This window comes from Protopterus annectens, chromosome 10.part0, assembly GCF_019279795.1.
Source record: "Protopterus annectens isolate FY-2018-M chromosome 10.part0, PAN1.0, whole genome shotgun sequence".
NCBI classification, from domain to species: domain Eukaryota; kingdom Metazoa; phylum Chordata; order Ceratodontiformes; family Protopteridae; genus Protopterus; species Protopterus annectens.
Genome location: NC_056744.1, coordinates 1,274,834,259 through 1,274,854,152, shown reverse-complemented (window position 1 = coordinate 1,274,854,152; position 19,894 = coordinate 1,274,834,259). Strand labels below are relative to the sequence as shown.

Here is a 19,894-nt window from a genome sequence, read left to right as displayed (position 1 = left end):
GGGGTTTATATTTAAGCTGGTGAGCTTATCTATAATGCCCGAGTGGGGTATTGTATCGAAGGCTTTTGCGAGGTCCAGGTAGGCTGTGTGGACCACCTTCCCCTCATCAATGGCCTTGGTTGTTGTATCTTTCGGCTTTTCCCGGTTAGGGGTCACCACAGCGGAACTCCAATCCGCTAATGATTGGCAGTAGATTTTTACGTACTGAGTTGCCCACCCTGACGCACAACCTTCAACGAAGGTACGCCCATTCACACGTCTCCACACAGAAGACGCTTTAGCTGAGAATCGAACAGGACAACATCGTACTGTGAGGCAACAACGCTACTGCAGCACCACCACTGCATTAAAATAAAAGCAAAGAAAAGTAGATAAATGTACTATTCTGCATCTTGGTATTTTTACTGTTATTTTTTATGTGCAGTTTTTAGACACTGTTGCTTTAAAAGCAGATGCCATGTGGATCAATTAGGATTCTGCATTGTTGTGCTAATTGATACTGAAATCTAGTATAAAAGAAGTTCATTTGCTTTACTTTTTTGTCTGATGAAGCAGTGGTGAACACTGCGAAAGTGCTAACTTTTAATAAAACCTGTGGATTTTACAACTGTCGAGTCTTGCCTTTCTGCCTGTCACCAGCTGTGGTTTTGCTTGGAATTCTGCTTGGGTTTGCTACTGGAACACACGCACTGCTTTTGGGTTTTCTTGCTGCTTAGAAAAAGAGAAGAGGTGAAGTAAAAAAAAAAAAAGAGATAGAAGGATACAAAAATATATTTAAGAAATTACATTTTAGTCTCCTCTTTAAAGACAATATTAAAGTAAAAATATTTAAAGGATTATGTCTCATAGCCATTTTAAATATAATCCATAAGGTCTGTTGTTAAGACATAAAGACAGATACTGTATATTTTGAAAATTTCAGCATAATACAATAATATTTAATATTTATTGAGCGAATCTACTTACATATTTAACATGTAAAGAAATTATTTTTGTATTGGTCAGTGACATGTATAACTCCATCTTTTTTAATTTGAGTTCTGATAGAGAGAGAGAGAACGTAAGAAAATACAGACAGAAAGAAAATTAAAGAAATCAGGTATAATTGATTATTATATATGTGTGTTTGTGTGTATGTGTAAATATGCCTTTGAAACAGAAGATTCCATGGTTGCAGTAACTGAAAGAAGGGGTGCATTCCCCAAAAAAGGGCATCACTGATGGCACAACTCGCCGACAGTGATTTCCATTTCTTTTGACTATGTCATAAGTCAGGTCTATATCACATCATCGAAAACCTAAATTGTCAAATCACTATTCAGTGAACACACTTTGTCGAAACCTCACTCCATTGAACAACCGTTTAATCAAAGTTTTTCACAGGGAAAAACAACACTTGGCCAACCTAGCGACCGTCATAAAATTCTAAAAATTTATAACTCACCCAGGTTGGGTGGGTTGTGCCCCCCCCCACCTCCTAACTCAATATAAAAAGTCCGAGATTGCACTACAGTGGAGAAAGGGCAAATTCCCAGTGATGGCCAACTGTTGTTTTTCCCTTTGAAACATGTCTTTCAAATAAATATAAATGTAGTTTTTATGGGGAAGCAGGTTTGTATGAGGGAAATGGTGCCTAAGCTTTCCTGCTGAAAGGCATTATATACTCAGCAGTGAGCAGCCATAATGATACAGAGACAGGCATATAACCAGTGCAAATATGCAAATAAATACTGTCAGTATCTTTGTATATAATACAATGATTTCTGTAAATGACCTTCATATAAAAGCACAACTATGTTAGTGACTGAACTGTATGAGTGCAAATGTCCTTGAACAGAATGGTATGTATTTGTGAATACATTCATGTAAAAACAGATCTATAATAGATATTGAACTGCAGATGTTGTTTATAATGTTACCTGAATGTAAATGTTAGTTCAAATGTAGCTTAGAATGTAACTGTTTTGTAAATTTTTAGAAAAGATTTCACTGCCTTTTGGCCCTGGTCATGGTTCACCTACCTGGTTAACAAATAAGTAAGTAAGTAAATAAAGTGGATACCTCATCTCCCTAGGAGAAATGAGACACCCCTAAGTGCATGTCCCTTAACTATGAAAAATAGCGTATGTGTCACAGAAATATAGTAAACCTCAAAATTTTCTGTAAGACAATTCAACTGTTTTGTATGGGTCTTTGCACCCCCCTCCCCCGATTCTTTATATATACACATACATACACACACACACACACACACACACACACACACACACACACACACACACACACACACACACACACACACACACACACACACACAACTTAACATACACTTACTCATTTGTGAGGCAGGTGCCATAACAGAAGATGTCCAACTTACTCATGTTCTTCTAGTAGGGACACTTTCTATTTCCTGTAACTGTTGACAGGATTTTGTGTTTGTTTTTTTTTTTTTTGTCCTGGTGGTTGTTTGGAGAGTTGTTTGGTATGTGGGTATTAAAATGATTGAAATGATTGATTAGCCTATGATGACAGTCATGTATATCAAGGGGTAAGAGCAGAAGTGGCTGCTGAAAGGTATTTTGCAGTTTGAATGATATTATAGCATAGCATAGGCATGCAGTGGGTGCCCAAATGCCAGTTTTCTCATTACACTATCTTATCCTAACATTTATCATTCAAGGTAGATGGTATTGCATTAAATCAAGTAAGACATTCTGACAGACTTCGAAAGACCTGGCTATATCTTACAGCAAACTGTATTATACAAACTAGTATCTACCATTAATGCAGAGTTACAATAAACTTTAGTGAATAATAGTAGTCAGTCATAAAAAAGTCAGTTGCTAAACAAAAGTAGCATGACAAAGAAAGATAACATTACTGCAATGCTAGAACAACATCACCTTACCTCTTCATTGATTCTTTCACAGAAAACTGCCAAAATAAAGATGGCAGCAATAGGTGGAGCCAGGTAACTGGTAATAGACTGTATATAGTCAAAGAGCTGACCACTGTTAGCTGTCTGTATAATGGGGATCCACAGTATGCTAATCACCACCAGAAGTAGGATGAAAACCCTAGAGGAAAGGAGAGACAAAGTATGCTTGTATGTAAACATGATACTAGATCAGGCTTGTTTCTTTCTATAACTGAACATTACAAAATAAAAAAAAAACTAAGATTCAGAAGATAATAGCTCTCACTGCAAGGCAGTAGAACTATAACATTTATTTGCAGTAGTCAGTGCAATCAGTTGAGCTATACCAGCAGGTGTGTTTCAGTGGACTGCAGTCCTGTTTGTGTTCTGTGCTGTTTTCTACAAATGCTGTCCTAAATGTGCCAGGCTGTTGTAAAGAATGACAAGGCTGCAGACATTCTGAGGCTAAGTACATCATCTTTCATCATGTGCTTTCACATTGTATATTTGATACAGTGCACCACAAAGGTGTTTGTTTTAAAATGAAATGGCAATATTACTTCTGAAAGGAGGACATGGAACTGATACAGAACTGTGCAGCCAAGACAATGAATGCCATCTTCTAGGGGAGTAGACCTCACTATATTTATTGCTCAGATAATGTTTTTTTTTAAGGAAAATCAATTTACTGTAATGAAAAATCAACTTGTTTGATGACTAGAATACAATTTACTTTTTATTCTTTATTCAAGCAGTTCTGACATGAACAAGAATGCCAAAGGATCAGAGTTACCCAAACATTAGTTTGATCAAGCACCCTGAAGTGAACCAGAAGAAGAAATCCCAGTCTTGCAATCAAGGAGCAGCAAATAGTAGGTGGCACTTTTTTTAAATTACACAGTAGTCATACTATCATGCTTACAACTTAGTTACTCCTTCCTTTCTAGAGTACAGCTTTTACTGGGAACATTGCTAGCACTTGCCAAAATTCCCGATAATCTGGGTTTGCACAAGCTGGTAACTCAACATCAGGAGAATGAATGAGTCAAGGCAGCCAGGGAGAGGCAGGAGAGGAAAAATAAATGGTGACTTGCAATCTCAGCCATATAGATTCCACTTGACTCTGTTGTGGCCCACATAATTAATAACTTAATAATAACTCTTCAGAGAATAGAACATGAAGACCAGTGGTACATTCAGAAAGAGATGAATGATGTATGTCCTGTATTCCCAGACCTTTCTACCCTCACATGATATGCATTATACAGCAATCACCGAGTCTGGCTTCATCCGTGGAAACTTCATTTTTTAATAAAATTTTAAATCTACCACAAGGATCACTTTACAAGGGTACTGAATTGCACATGTGCTTCAGAACATCACAGTGCAAACTCTTCTGAAGTCAGTTTTCATCAGGGAATAGTGGACTGACCTCAAACAGTCATAGCAGCTCAGTATTTATCTATGTTCTAACAACACGCAGAGAGGAAATCAAATTAGTACCCATGTCATCATGCAACATTTGATATGAATTAAGATGTTAAAAAAATAGGAAGCTGAGACTGTGAGCAATGTTAAGTATCAGCTGCTCCCTGTGAAATTCACAACTGCCCATTCGATAATGTCTCTCTAAACTTTTAAAATAAAGCCGAGTATCATCACTGAATTCCAAATGATAATGATTTGGGTACTAAACCTTCAACTAACTTTCAATATGAGAACACAGTTGCAGATTTAAAGCAACAGTGCATGTAGGAAGTGACTAACTTCATCTCTTTCAATTGCTCCCATCATCTGATTTGATTTATACACACACACACACACACACACACACACACACACACACGCTCACACATACAGACACACACGCACACACACACACACACACACACACACACACACACACACACACACACACACACACACACACATACAGACACACACGCACACATATAGATTTAATGCTAATAATGAATCCGATTAAATATCTTTTCTATTGTAATATAATAAAAATAGAATATGGCTTGTTCTGCATTTTGATTAATATCCACCATTTTTCTACACTTGATTTATAAAGTTAATCAAATTATTTGTATGTACTTCTTTCCTAAGTCACAAAATGGATGTTTTAATCATGCTCATTTTTAAAGCAGAACAAGGCTTTAGGTATTTACAAGACAAACTACATCCATATAGTTCTGGGAATATACCGTAAGCTCTGAATTTCCCAAATTAAGACAACGTTAGACTCACAAACCTTCTTACAAGAGGAAAGTTAAGTTGATTAGAATACAGGATGATGTTGAGAATAAAGACAATCTCTCATTTACTTTGACTGAAGAAGACACATTTACACACATCAGGTTTTAATTGCTGTGGTAAAAATAACCCAGGATTAATTGCAGATGCTGGCATTGAGCATGCTTACCTGAAGTTTTAGAATGTTCCATTCTTCAGTCTTTATATATGTAAATATATACATATATATATATATATATATATATATATATATATATATATATATATATATATATATATATACACACACACACACACACACACACACACACAGATAGATATATTGATATATAAAATTATCCTGTATTTTATATTACCAGAGAGTTATACAAACATTTTAAATCATTTGTTTATTAAGCACTTGTCCATCAGACATTTAAATAAATTAATTAAATAAAGAAATCAACTGAGTTCTTCACTTAGAATAAACTTTTTTGACATTATGAAATGTTCATTGATTTTTCTGCTTTAATATTTATGTGTGAACAAGTTGCACAAACTCTTTCATGGTAAAGTTCTCCCTTATGTTAGATTTAGTAATAAAAGAAGGAAATATCTCCACTCAAATTAAAATTATGCTATTTCAGTACCAAATGGAGTTTAGTTGTACAGCCATGTACTGATTTTCAATAAAGAAGGTAAAAACAGTTAGGAAAATCCAGGGCAGAATGGCCATATTTAAGTTAAGTAGGAGTCACTCATTCTGCACAGCCTGGGAACCAATCAGCCGAATACAACTTAATTAAAATAAAAAAATACATATCAACCAAATAAAAAGGTAATAGAAGGGGATGATGTGCCACGAAAGACTGATTCCCCTGCCCCCACACCCCAGCAGAAATAATATTTATAAAGGAAGAGAAGTTGACCTAAAGTAGTTAATGAATCAGGGGAGTAGTAATGCTACAGTAGCTTCATGGAAAGGCCCTAACTTGTCAAGCTGGCTGAATGTTGTAGTACAGTATGTCAGGACAACATATTTGGGACTGCTTCAGCAGTTATACCTCCAGTCTGTGGTGAGGACCAAAGCAAGCAGAAAACTTAAGTTTGAAATACAAAAATGGGCCTAAGTGACCAGAGGACATCTGATTTTATAGACATGGAAGAGGCTAAGTATTAGGACTACGAAAAAGTGTAAAAGGCATTTTTGCCATAGATAGTGCCACCTCAGAGTCACAAGGTCTGAAGTTTCCTTTGAGGATCTTTCCTCATTACAAAATGCTAAGATCACAATAAAATTACTTAAAAGGATGTAATATATGGTTAGATACTGTGGGTGAAGAAACTAAAAATAAAATGATAGAAATGTTAATCTTTGGCAAATTTAAGATGTCTGTACCTACTGCTTTAAGAAAGCATGTGTATGAAGCTGACTCTAAGGACTTTGTTATAGTAAAAGAAAGATTATTATGCCATACGGACATGTATAGTGCTAATCAGTCTAGATATATAGTAAAACCTGTGACAATTGTTGGTAACAATTAAATTAGTAACTGTTAACATATTTCATTTTAAATGTGAAGAAAAGGATCAAATAAAAATAAATTATGTACTTGCCATAACGTTCCAGGGGTGTTGTCCATTTTCATTCTTCCTCAACTGATGGGTTCAGATCCGAGCCCTCGGATCTGAGTTGGCCATTGTAAAAGTCCGTGGCAACCTTGAACTCTCAAGCTACTTCCTTACCCAGAATGCACCACTCCATTACCTCAGATCTTGTTTAAGATAATAGCAAAAGACTAAATTTACTCATACAGATTTTTTTTAAGCAGAAATATAGCAGATGAGAGAAGCACAGAGCTATATCTGGACTCATAAAAGGCAAGAGAAAGACCCAAGACTGACTGTGTCACCTCGCTCTTCAGATAACATTGGTTGGGGGGTTGGGGGGTGGGGAGTTGAGCAAGAATTAAAATGGACAACACAGATGGAACATTATGGTAAGGAGATAGCTTCTTTATCTGATGTTGTCAATTTTGATTCTGTCCTCAACTGATGAAACAGAGTCCCCAGCTACTAAAACTCCTGGGATATTCCTAAGCACCATTGAGTCAAATGATGCCCTGCTTATAGAAACTAAGTCTAGCTTATAATGAGAGATGAAGGTGTGAGGTGAAGCCCAAGTTGCTGCTGCACAAATATCATCCATGGAGGCTCTTGAATGAAAGGCCGAGGAAGCTGCTGTCAATCTTGTAGAATGAGCAGGCAATTGCTTAGTTAAAGACAAGTTCAATTTATCGTAAATGAAAAAAATGCAATTAGTAAGCCATCTGACTACAGAAACTCTAGAGTAGACACTGGCTTGCCCAATTTCTTTTCTGCAAAGGAAACAACTGATGTGAATTTCTGAAGTCTTTTGTTCTGTGTAAGTAGAAATGCCATTGTCTATGCACATCTAGTGAATGCAACAATTATTCACCTTTGTATAATTTGGGAAGAAAACTCGTAGGTTGATAGATTGGTTAATGTTGGATTCTGATAAAACTTTGGGCAAAAAGAATGCATTAGTTCATAATATAACTCTGTCTTTATGAACAATTAGGTATGGCGGTTTCACCAGCAAAGCCTGCATTTCTGAAATTTGTCTGGCAGAAGTAATGGCCACCAAAACCAAACTCTTCCAAGACAGACATTTTAGATCGCAAGTATTTGGAAGTTTGAAGGGTGAAAGAAGCAAAGTTTGCAGTACCAGAGTTAAGTCCCACAGCGGAGTAGGATCTTTAACCGGGTGTCTCAACAGAAGTGTTCCTCATAGAAAGGTCTTACAAAGTTTATGTGAAGGAAGGGAAGAACCATCAAGACCAACAAGGAAACTGGACATCACTGCTAATTGATTTACTGTGGGAGAACTGGCCCAGTGATCAAAAAGCAATGATACAAACTCCAGAATAGTGTGAATAGATAACAGAAAAGGAGTTCACATCATTTTGAAGTACCCAGTGCACAAATCTCTTCTATTTGCTTCATAAGTTTTCCTTGTAGATAGTTTGAGGGAAGATAATATAGTTTGGTGAATGGGGAAGAGAGCATAGGTTGTCTGGCTATTACTGGAAATAGGGAAACCAAGCTGTCACCTTGAGCTTTGCAAGATCTGGATGCATCATTTCTTTTTTTTTCAAAACAGGTTTATTGTTTTAACATACAAGAGAAATATCATAACAATTTTATACAAGTAATTAAAAATAGATATGATTATAACATTCAACAAAACAACTAAAGTATTTACAAAGACATCCACTACAATCAGATCAATTAATTAAACTAAAATACCATGCTATTGAAATTAGGATTTTTTTAACAAATTTTGTAAATTATCCCATACAATATAATAAGATGTTTTTCTAGTTGTTCTTGACCTAATTGTGTTTATTTCCATATGGCACACTATATTCATAACATTTTAAATTCATTGAACGAAGGAGGTGTATCTGAAATCCAATTTCTGGTTATTATTTTCCTAGCCACTGCTAGAATAGACCATAACAAGGGAAGCTTAACCTTTTTAACACTTTCAGGTACAGGTGTGTTGAATAATATAAGAGATTTAGAAATAATGAAATTATCTGTAAAAAGAGCCTGCAAAAATTCATCAATTTTATACAGTCATAAAACATATGAGCCCAGTCAGCATTAATTTCTACATTACATCTCTTACATAGATTATCTTTATTATTTATTTTATTCATCATCAAAGGTGTATAAAAAGATCTATGTAAAAATTTCCATGTATAAAGTCTCCAGACAATGGAAGACATAGTTCTATAGGCAGATTCCAATATATATTGTTTATCTTGTTGATTTGGTGGGTCCCCATTAATAGAAGTGAGATAATTCCAGTATGTATCTACACTGTAAAAAGTTTCTTGTCTGATAATTTTATGTATGTATGAAAGTTTACCTTTATCAGAAACTTTATGTTGTAAATTTAATATCAAGTAATCAATCAGTGTTGGAATAGATTCTTTAACTGTTATAGACATTAGATCTATTTTAATAATGAGATGTTGTCTAAAGGTCTGAACCTCTAACCAGCAAGTTTCTCTTAGATCAAATTATTGTTTTAAGAAATCTAGATTTTTAACTTTATCATCAGATATCAACTGATACCAGTACTTTAGATCATTATCTATAGCTAAATGAGTTCCTTCAGAAGTAGATGACAAAAGCATACCCTGAGTATACATTATAGGAATATAATAAAATTCCATTCCCTATACTTAGGGTGCATGAATATAAAGTTACGATAGCTAATAATAATATTTAATGGGTAACAAACCATATGTTTAGGTGTAATAGGTGAAGTACAAAATTCCTTTAGTAACCATAACATGGAGTTATTTACAATCATATTTTTATGTGTTAAGGAGATTTTCATGAAGTGCATAGTAATTAGCTCCCAATAATCTTTCCATTTTGCGACATATGACTGATCTATTAATAAAGTAACAACTTTTACAATAGAAGAGATAGTATATAAATTAAAGTCTGGAAAAGAAATACCCCTTGAGACCAGCTATTAGTATGTTTCTTTAATGCAATCCTAGGTCTATTAGGTGCCCATAGGAAATTTAACATTAGTGTATTCAGTTTCTTGATAATTATTTTTGTAGGTGGAAGTATTATTGATTGTATTAAGTATAAAATCTTGGGGAATATTATCATTTTAATAATTGTAAGTCTCTCCTCCATAGTAAAAACATATTATTCCAGGTATTAAAAGATTTTGTATATTAAGAAAACAGGTATTATAATTATTATATATAACAGATTTAATATCTTTAGATAGTATTATACCTAAATAAGTTATCTGACCTGAATTGGGTACATATTTAGTAAAATCACTAATGAGAATATTTTTTCGTATATATAGGTAGTATTTTAGTTTTTCTTCATTGAATATTAAACCAGAAATACTTTTAAAATTCATCATTTTATCAAATAGAGACTGCATAGAAGAATTAGATCCTGCTGATGTAATTAGAACATCATCTGCAAAAGTTGAATTTTGGATGTTGTATTTTCATCTATTTCAAAACCCTCTATGTCAGTACTGTTTCTGATCAAATTAGCCCAAGGCTCCATTACTAAAGTGAATAATAGTGGAGAAAGTGGACATCCTTGTTTTGTACCTTTAAAATGGGTATTTTTGTGAAACATATGTTCCTACCTTAATATAAGCCAATGTTCCTTTGTATAAATGCTCAATTAGATTTACAAATGCATCTGAGAAGTTTGTGCACTTCAGTAAGGTAAACAGATAGTCCCAACTTACTGAATCAAATTCTGAACTTATATCAAGACTAATAAGTGTTAAATCTTTCTTTTTCCTATTTGCAAAATCAATTAATGTTAAAGTTCTTCTTATATTATCAAAAGTATTTCTATTTACAATGAAGCCTGTCTGATCTATATCTATAATGCTGGGGATGATTGTCTTCAATCTATCAGCAAAAATACTCATAAACATTTTATAATCAACATTAAGTAATGAGATGGGCCGATATGAAGTACATCTAGTTGGATCTTTATTAGGTTTTAAAATTGGCGAAATAAATGTATATTGCCAAGATGGGGGGGTTATTAACTCAGTTTGGGCCAAAATAAAAACCTTATGTATTAATGAATATGTACTTTTAGAAAGGATTTTATATATCTCTGGTATAATACCATCATTACCCGGTGCTTTGTTTGATTTAAGCTTATTTATTTGTGTAATAACCTCTGTATATGAAATACTTTTGTCCAATAGTTTAATCTGTTGTTTATTAAGCTTTTTATTCATGTTTGTGGTTATAAACTCCTTTATTTTATCTTTAGGTTCCATGTTAATGTTATTATGGTTAATTTTGTGAAAGTGATTTCTAAATTCATCTAGTATTTCTGGTATACTAGAAACATTCTTCTTTTCCTTAGAGAAAAGATTTCTTTGATATGGTTTTGTTTATTCAACCTTTTGTTTTATTTTTAAGTCTATGTAAGTATTTGGGGCTTATTGAATAAGACAAAAATTTGTATTTCTAAAGTTATTTTAACTTTATGAGTTAAAATTTCTTTGTATTTCTCATTTAGTTTGTTTATTTCTTCAATAACTTTCTTGTCCATAATATTTTCTTTATTATTATGTTTATAAGAGTCTAATTTACTTTGAATATCTAACAATTCCTTATCCCAAGATTTCCTTTTATTATTATACCATCCGATACTTTCTCCATATAGATATGATTTTAAGGCATCCCAAACATAGACAATGGAGACTTCAGGAGTATTATTTATGTCTAAAAAATGTTTTACTTCTGAAAGTATATATTCTTTATAGTCTTTTAGTTGAGTTAAGTATGCTGGTATCCTTTTGATCTGAACATTATGAGTATTTTTATCATGAATTCAAAAACAATTGAATTATGATCAGATATAGGACATGAAATGATTTTGGAATTAATTAAATCTGTTACCATCTGGTTAGAAATAAAGACCCTATCTATTTTTGAATAAGTTTTGTATCTGTTAGAAAAAAAGGTAATGATTTTGAATCTATCTGATTATTAATATCATTCAAATGATAAGAATTAGCAAAATCATTTAAATGTTTTGCATTAGATGTAATTTTTTTTTTGCTATAGTGGTAGTATCACTTTCATGTAGTATACAATTAAAGTCACCAGCTAAAATAATATCTCCTATAGAGAATGATATGATCTTATCAAGATGATGTTTCACTGTATTAATACCAATTCCAGGTATCCAATATACATTAATTAAAGTGTAAGTCTTCCCATTAATTTGTATTGTAACCATACAAAACATTCCTTTGTCATCCTGATAAGACTTAATGGTTTTAGGAATGGGCTTTTATTCCATAAAATACTCCTCTTTTTTCTGAGTGTGCTCTGAACTAACCAATACTGTATATTTGTTTGTGGCTAGTTTATCAATATCTTTTTTCAAGACTAAGTTGGCCTTATGTAAATTAATGTATCTTATTAGGCTTGCCCTTTTACACGGATTATTCAATCCATTAATGTTTAAAGAAATTCCTTTTAAAGATGTCATTTGGCATTTTTAAAACTTAAGAATCTTATGATCAAAATAACAAATAACAACATAAGTAATGTTACATCTCCTCCTTTAGGTGTACCTTTAAATATAGCTGTATTTATTGAATCTCTTATGGGATTTTGTATAGGATTCAATTTTGTTTGTAGTGACAATGAGTGTACAAAATATATTGTGGATGTCAAAACTATATACATATAACAATGAACAAGTGAAAATAATGTAAGGATTAAACCTTGCATCCAGCCTGGAGTTAAAAACTCCAACTTAGAGTAGTATTTACCACTCAAGTTAACCCCTACCCTAAGCAGCAGTACCTCAGCTACCACCTTATCAATTTAATACTGATTATATTTAACTTAAATTAACAGCTTTCAATTCAATTATCTAGCAAGACAAGACTACACATTTGATAAAACAGCATCATATAAACTAAAATAAACTTTTTTTAAAAAAACTATTCAACTACTATATACATCTATGTAATATAATACACTTGTATTCAAATAGCATTCAAATAATCTTGATATTAGGAACCAAGAGGAGAGAGAGAAATAAAAGACATGAAAGAGGGAGAGAGAGGAAAGAAAGAGAGAGAGAGAAAAAAAGGAAGGCATATTTACATATTAATTTATTCAAAGTATGTAAAAATAAGTTCTAACATTCATTTAAATCAAAAACTTTGGCTAATATGGTTCAGACATTACATATATTAAGATGCATCTATTTTCTGTCATGTAAATGCAGTCAACAGCTTCCAAAAACCTTGAATTGCTTGTATATGAGCATTTTACTCATACTGCTATTGTCAATAGAATAAAATATTATATTTATAGAAATTGTTATAAATCATACTGCATAGTTATGCAAATTCTCAGAAACACTTGCATTATTGTAAAAGAAGCCATCTGTATTTTGTATGTCTATACTACTGCTTTAAAATATATCACATGACAATTTCTTCCAGAATAGAATTATAAAGTTATTTATGCTTGTCAATCAGATGAATTAAATGAGTTATAGTAATGTATATGTTTGGAACATAAGTTTTTAACACAGATTAGTATGCTGCAGTCAAGTAGATTTTCAAAAACACTTGAATAAATGTTTCATTTTTTATGCCTTCTAAAATAAGACATTTACTTACTACAAGAAACTGCATCATTTAAAATCATTATAACTGAACATATTTTATGAATTATAACATAGATATGTAAGTAATTATATAAAATAACTCACATTTAAATGTTAAAGAGTTCATTTTCCTTCACATAGTCACATTTGCATCAGTTCTACTTCCTGGTAGAGTGTTCTTCCTGAATCTGCGATGTGTCAGTGTGATATCTGGGTCAAAGGTCAAATTGACTGCTTTCAGCTTCTCTGTGAGAATTCTGAGAGTTGAAGCTTTTAAAACAACTCAAGGACACTGTTCATGAGGTAGCCACATCCCAGATTGTCTCCCTTAACATTTTGGCGGGAAACTTGTTAAAAACTAGTGACAAACATTCATTTAGTAGTGTAAATGCATCTAATCATGACAAAACCTTTGCAATGTATTTTACAGGTTATTACAGCCTCTATGTAAGTGAAATTAAGCCCAAAGTTATTAATAAGTAATAAAACTCAATATTTTTGTCCCAACTCAATTTTTATGCAAATCTTATTATTTACTGTGTCTATATGATCAAAAGCATTTCTATATATTAATATGAAAAAAAAAAAAAGAAAGAATAAAGAAAAGAAAAAGAGAGTAGAAAATAAAAGAGTGTAAAGCAGAAATAAAAAAAAAATGTAAGAGAAAGCTATAAGAAGTATATACAATGGAATATTACTTACTGTTTATATTAATAGAGTTAAAAATAAAACATATTATTTACTATTATTTAGTTCTAATTATTATTAGTTAAAGCATGACAGATTATTTACAAACAAGCATAAGCAGTATAATCAAGAAAGTATAGTTAGGAATAGCATTTGAAGAACATATAAACTTTTTACAAGGAATAAATATGTTATTATTCCATTTATCATATTTTCATTACTCTTCTCTCCCTGCCCTCCCCCACCGTTTACCCACTACATAATCTAAATAGAATGTCATTGTTTAAACAAAGAAAAGAAGAAAAGGAGAAAAAAAAGGAAAAAAAATGTATCAAATTACTGACCTTACTTCTCTTTTTCAGAAAGAGAAACAAATTGAATAATAGATTGTTATTAGTTCCTCAGATATTTTGACTGGTTATGAAACATTTCTTTGCACACAGAGAATAACTTTGATTAAATCTTTTTCAGAATATTTGTGGCTTTCTGGAAATGCAGGAACTATATTTAAAAAGATTAATAATGAAGTAAAATGATGAGAGAAAAAAAAGAAAAAAAAACATAGAACAAATCATTTGTTTTTTAGTCTCTTCTTCTTCTCTAAAGTCTTCCACGAAGTTTCAGTTGCCAGTCTCCTTAATGAAGGACTAGCCCATTCCATTTCCTCTATTTTATCCAAAATCTTATTTTTTTTGATAAACAGTAAAGCAGAGTCTAAGTCATCAAAAATTTTAGGACCATCAGGAAGGAAGATTTTTAGCTTGGCAGGAAACAGAAGGTATGTTTTAAACTGTGCTTTTTTAAGCTCCCTTATTAGTGGCAGAAAAACTTTTCTTTTAGCTATTACCAAGGAAGAATAGTCATTGTCAAAACACACAGTTATCTCATTAATCTTAACAGGAGCTTTAGCCCAAGCAGATTTAAGAACCATCTCTTTATCAAAAGATGATAGAAATCTTACTATAACTGATCTAGGATAGTTTTTGTTAGAGTTAGTATTAGTTATAGATCTATGTGCTCTTTCGATACCAAAAGAGAATGCTTCTGGTAAGTCTAAAGTTTTAGGGAGCCATGTTGTTAAAAAAGAAGTAATATTGTTACCTTCAATATTTTCTGGCAGTCCAAAAATCCTAATGTTATTGCGCCTAGATCTATTTTCCAGGTCATCCAGCTTTGTTTGTAAATGTGTATTTTGTTTCAGCAGAAACTCAATGTTGATTTCCTCTTCTTGGATTCTATTTTCCATGTCATTCACAGCTTCTTCTATGCCTGTCATCTGGATCTTCTGTTGTTGCAGGTCTATATGTAACAAGTCTATTTGTTTTGTAGTTTTTCTATGAAGGTATCAATTTTAGTATCCATTTTATCCATCTTAGCAGTAAGTTGCTGGATTATAGTTATCAGAGACTGAAGTTCTTTCTTGATGCTGGAGTCTTGAGAATTTGTCTTACTGGAACTCATTTCAGACTGATAAACTGACAGGAAAATTTCCAAAGTGATTTCTGACAGGAATATTGTTAAAATTTCCTTTCTTTTTTAGATATAGTTCAAGAACTATATAAAACAAACATATTTAGAAAGAAAATTACTTCAAAAATTAATTTTTAAGTAATTAATTCCTATCAGTGTAATGAAATTGGTGGAGCTGAAGAAATCTGCTGCTATCCTGTGTTCATCCTTGGCCACTCCCCCCTGGATGCATCATTTCTGATGGGTGAGACAGCAGGTCTGGAACTGGATCCAGAATCCAGGGTTGATAGATCAAATGAGGCCACAGGAAGGGGAACCAAATTTGTTGAGGTCAAAAGGGGCAATGAGAATGACCTTGCTCTTCAACCCGGCACCTCTCTGAAGGAATTTTGAGATCAGGGGATCAATGGATAAGCATATAGTAATCCGGGAGGCCAACTGTGGAGAAGAGCATTCCTCAATGACTCCCCCTGTGGGGGGATAAGGACAACGTAGCTGCTGCACTTGCTGTTTAGGGGAGATGGAAACAGATCACAGCAAGGCTGGCCCCACTTGTGGAAAATCATGTCCACTATTTTCTGGTTGAGGGACCATTCATGAGGTAACAGAATGCACCTGCTCAGTTTGTCTGCTAGTACGTTTATCTTCCCCAGAATATGTATTGCTAAGAGAATGTGGTTGGAAGAGATTGCCCATTGACACACCCTTAGTGCTTCTTGACAGAGAGGGTATGATTTGGTTCCTCCTTGTCTGATGATGTACCAAACCACTGACATATTGTTTGTTTGTATTGCAATCATTCCTGATGGGAGAGCATCCTGGATAGCTTGCAATGCTAAAAGCACTGCTGTCAACTCCAGAATGTTAATATGCAAACTGGCTTCTATGGGGAAACACATGCCTTGGACTGTCTTTCCCAGGTAATGCCCCTCCAGCTGGGAAGCATCTGTGGTCACTATGTCCTTGGGCTGAGATGGGACAAATAAACAGCCCTGTAGGAGTTGTTTCAACTGGGTCCACCACATCAGATCTTTTTTGCTCAAGTTAGTGATGCATATTGGAGCATATAGAGGAAGCTGAAGTATCAACCACTGAGACACCAACATCCATTGAAGAATCCTCATGTGAAATCTGGCCAGTGGAACTAGGGGTATCACTACCATAGATCCTAGCACTTGTATCATTGGGCTAGCAGGGGACTGTGGTACTACAAAGTATTTTGCTGACTAGCAGTTTTAAAGTTTGAACTCTGGAAAGAGGAAGAGTGGCCTTTGTTGATCTTGGGTCGAGTAGTGCTCCTATGAACTTGCAGGTTTGAGATTGCTGAAGATGTGATTTTTCAAACTTTATTGTTATTCCTAACCATGCACAAATCTGGGTTACTTTTTCTCTTGCCGTGATGAGTTAATGCCTGGTTGGGGTGGAGATGAGCTAGTCATCTACTTTAGGAAACACCCAGAAGCTGTGCAGTCTCAAGCGAGCTGCTACTACTGCCATACATTTGGTGAACACCCTGCGGACTGTGCTGAGACCAAAGGGCATTGTCCTGAACTGGTAATGACTGGCTCCTAGCCAGAAGCATAAGAATTTCCTGGATCACCTGTTCATTTTTGTATGATAGTGCACATTCTGGAGATTTATTGAGCACATCCAGTTATCCTGCTCCAGAAATGAAAGAATGGATTGAACAGTGACCATCTGTAACTTTGTCTTCCGAACAAAGTTGTTCAGACTGCTGAGATCCAGAATTGGTCTCTAGTTCCCTGTTTCATTTGGCACAAAAATAATCTTGAGTAGGTTCTGGATACTTTCTGGTCTGGGGGGGACCTCTTGGATGACTCTTTTGTTTAGAAACTTTTGTATTTGAATGGCTGCTTGATCCCTCTGACTGGATGAAACATCTGGGATTTTCCTGGAATATGGAGGAAAAAGGGGAAAATGGAATTATATATCCTCTGGTACAATACTCTGCACCCAAGTATCTTTTGCTATTTTACGATCCTCTGCACCCAAGTATCTTTTGTTATTTCTAGCCAGACTCTCTGGTGCAGGGACAAATGACCCCTGATTGCCTCCAGAGGGGGACAATCTGGCTTCCATTCAGGAGAGCTGGAAGGGTTTGCCAAAGAAAGGTTCTCGGGACCCTTGATGTTGTGGGCCTCCTCTGCTGTGAGGGTAGTGTCTAACCATTTGAACTTCCCCCTCTGCCTCTAGGGGAAGACCCTCCAAGTGTGTCCTGGAAAGATCCTCATGATTTCTTGAACCACATCTTTCCACCACCTTGATTATTCCTTGAAACGGATCTTTGGGGAGTGGAAAAATGTACATCCATGGCAGAAAGGGTCTTTCCATTCTTCTCACACCTGGGCAATGTATCTTTTTTACCTTGGGGCCAAAAAGAGAGGGGTCATCAAAAAGAGCATTGATGAATGTAGACTTAAAATGCTCCACAAAATCATACAAATGCATCCAGACATGTCTCCTAATGGCTATGCCTGGACCCACTACCCTTGAGGTTCCTTCTGCCACATTAGAAATAAGCCTAATGGATGATGGAAATCAATTGTAGGGTCGCCAGCTGAGAATTGATGGAATCTTTCACCTCCTCAGACATGATCCCTGTAAGGGTACCTGAAAGTTCCTTAATCAGATCCCTCTGAAGTCTAGTAAAATGTGCCAAGTAGTTCAGAGACCTTAAGGCAAAGGTCAGTGAAGCATAGACATGCTTCCCAAAACTATTCATCACCCTTGACTCCTTATCAGGTAGATGGACAGAGGTGCTTTTGTCAGCAATTTCCTTTCTAGCGGCCGCCGACACGGCCATGGCATCAACAGGGGGACCTTTTGACTAAAACTGTTTAGATTCTGGGGCGGGAGTAATAATCTTATCTGGCTTCCTGGGAATGGGCTCAGTGGTGTCAGGTTCTTTCCATGCCCACTGCAAAACCAAATGCAGCAGCTCATCAGTGGGTGTGACCACCCATGTAGTAGATGGGCCAGTACCAAAAGCCTCCAGTAGCACAGATTCCTTTGACAAAGGGTTGCTGGACTTCCAGCCACCTCTCTGTTTCAGGACCTCAAGGATGTCTCCGAATGAGACATCTTCAGGAGGTGACCATGGGGTCCCTTTTCCCTCATCAAAATCTGTGTCCTCTGTGACTGATTCATGGGAATTGATATGCTTCCTCTTGCATGTCCTTTTCTTAGGGATCTCCTCAGAGGGATACTCCGGGGAGGTATCGGAAGAGGAGGGGATACCCTGTTGGGAAGCCTGGGGTTTTGGTATCAGCTGTCCCTGTAAAGAGGATAGCTGAGACTCAAGGCACAGAGGAGGAGGAGAAGTAGACATAGGATGTGAAGGAGAAGGCATCACCTGGGTCTTTGGTGCAGACAGAGCTCTCTCCAAAACCATGAAGGCAGACCATCCTGGAGAGGGATAAGGACACGGATATGAGAGGCCAAGCCTCTGACCCCTAGTTCTGTTCTACTCTGAGGACAGTTGCCCAGAGGCCAAAGTCAGACCCAAGTTGACCATCTTAGAGGCTCCAAGATGCTTGGCAGATCATGCAATTCTCCTGGAGGTGGAGAGGTCCTAAGCAAAAACACACAAAGTGTGTGAGTCAGTCACAGGGATCTTCTGACTGGATTTTACATATTTTTTTTTAACTCAGCCAGGCTATTTTCTTTGCCATCCATCACTAAAAGTGGAAGGCAAAGCACAAGCACAACAACAACAACAGTAAAAACAGAATTACAACTTTTAATGAAGAAAAGGTTTTTTTTTTTAAAGCAGAAAGAAAGCAAGGAAGGGAAGAAAGTACCAACAATGGTACTGAAGACTATGATAAAACATAGAAGAAGGGAGGGTTACTAGTAATAGTAAACAAAGATACCACAAATGGTAAAAGGGAGAAACAACAGAGATTTGCTGGAAGAGTAAGGGAGAAAAACTTACCAATAAACAAAAAAGCCTTTGCTAAAATAGGTTATAACTAATTGAAGACAAAAAAATTAAGTTTTTAAAAGCTACTTATTGCCCAAGCTTGAGAGAACAATGGACCATGTCTTTTTGTTGGAAGCGGTAAGCGACAAACAAGATCTGAAGTAATGGGGGTGGTGCATTCTGGGTAAGGGAGAAGCTCAAGAGTTCAAGGTTCCCATGAGCTTTTACAATGGTTGAGTCGGATCTTATCAGCTGAGGACAGAATGAAAATTGACATAATCATATCTAAGTTTTGTACTAGTAAGAATAGCACTTACACTTGTAAAAATATGACCTCTGTAAACATATGACTCATAAAGTTATTCTAACTGAATGTGATGAATTATCTGTTA

General features: G+C 35.0%; 1 protein-coding gene across 1 annotated transcript in view; it reads right to left on the bottom strand.

Annotated features, from left to right (window-relative positions):
* Positions 1–19,894, bottom strand: part of SLC5A9 (solute carrier family 5 member 9) — a 919,403-nt gene that overhangs the window by 59,607 nt on the left and 839,902 nt on the right. Inside the window, exon 10 of the mRNA XM_044085977.1 lies at positions 2,909–3,077. Within this exon, the coding sequence (XP_043941912.1) occupies positions 2,909–3,077 (169 nt within the window). The remainder of the gene's footprint in view (positions 1–2,908; positions 3,078–19,894) is intronic.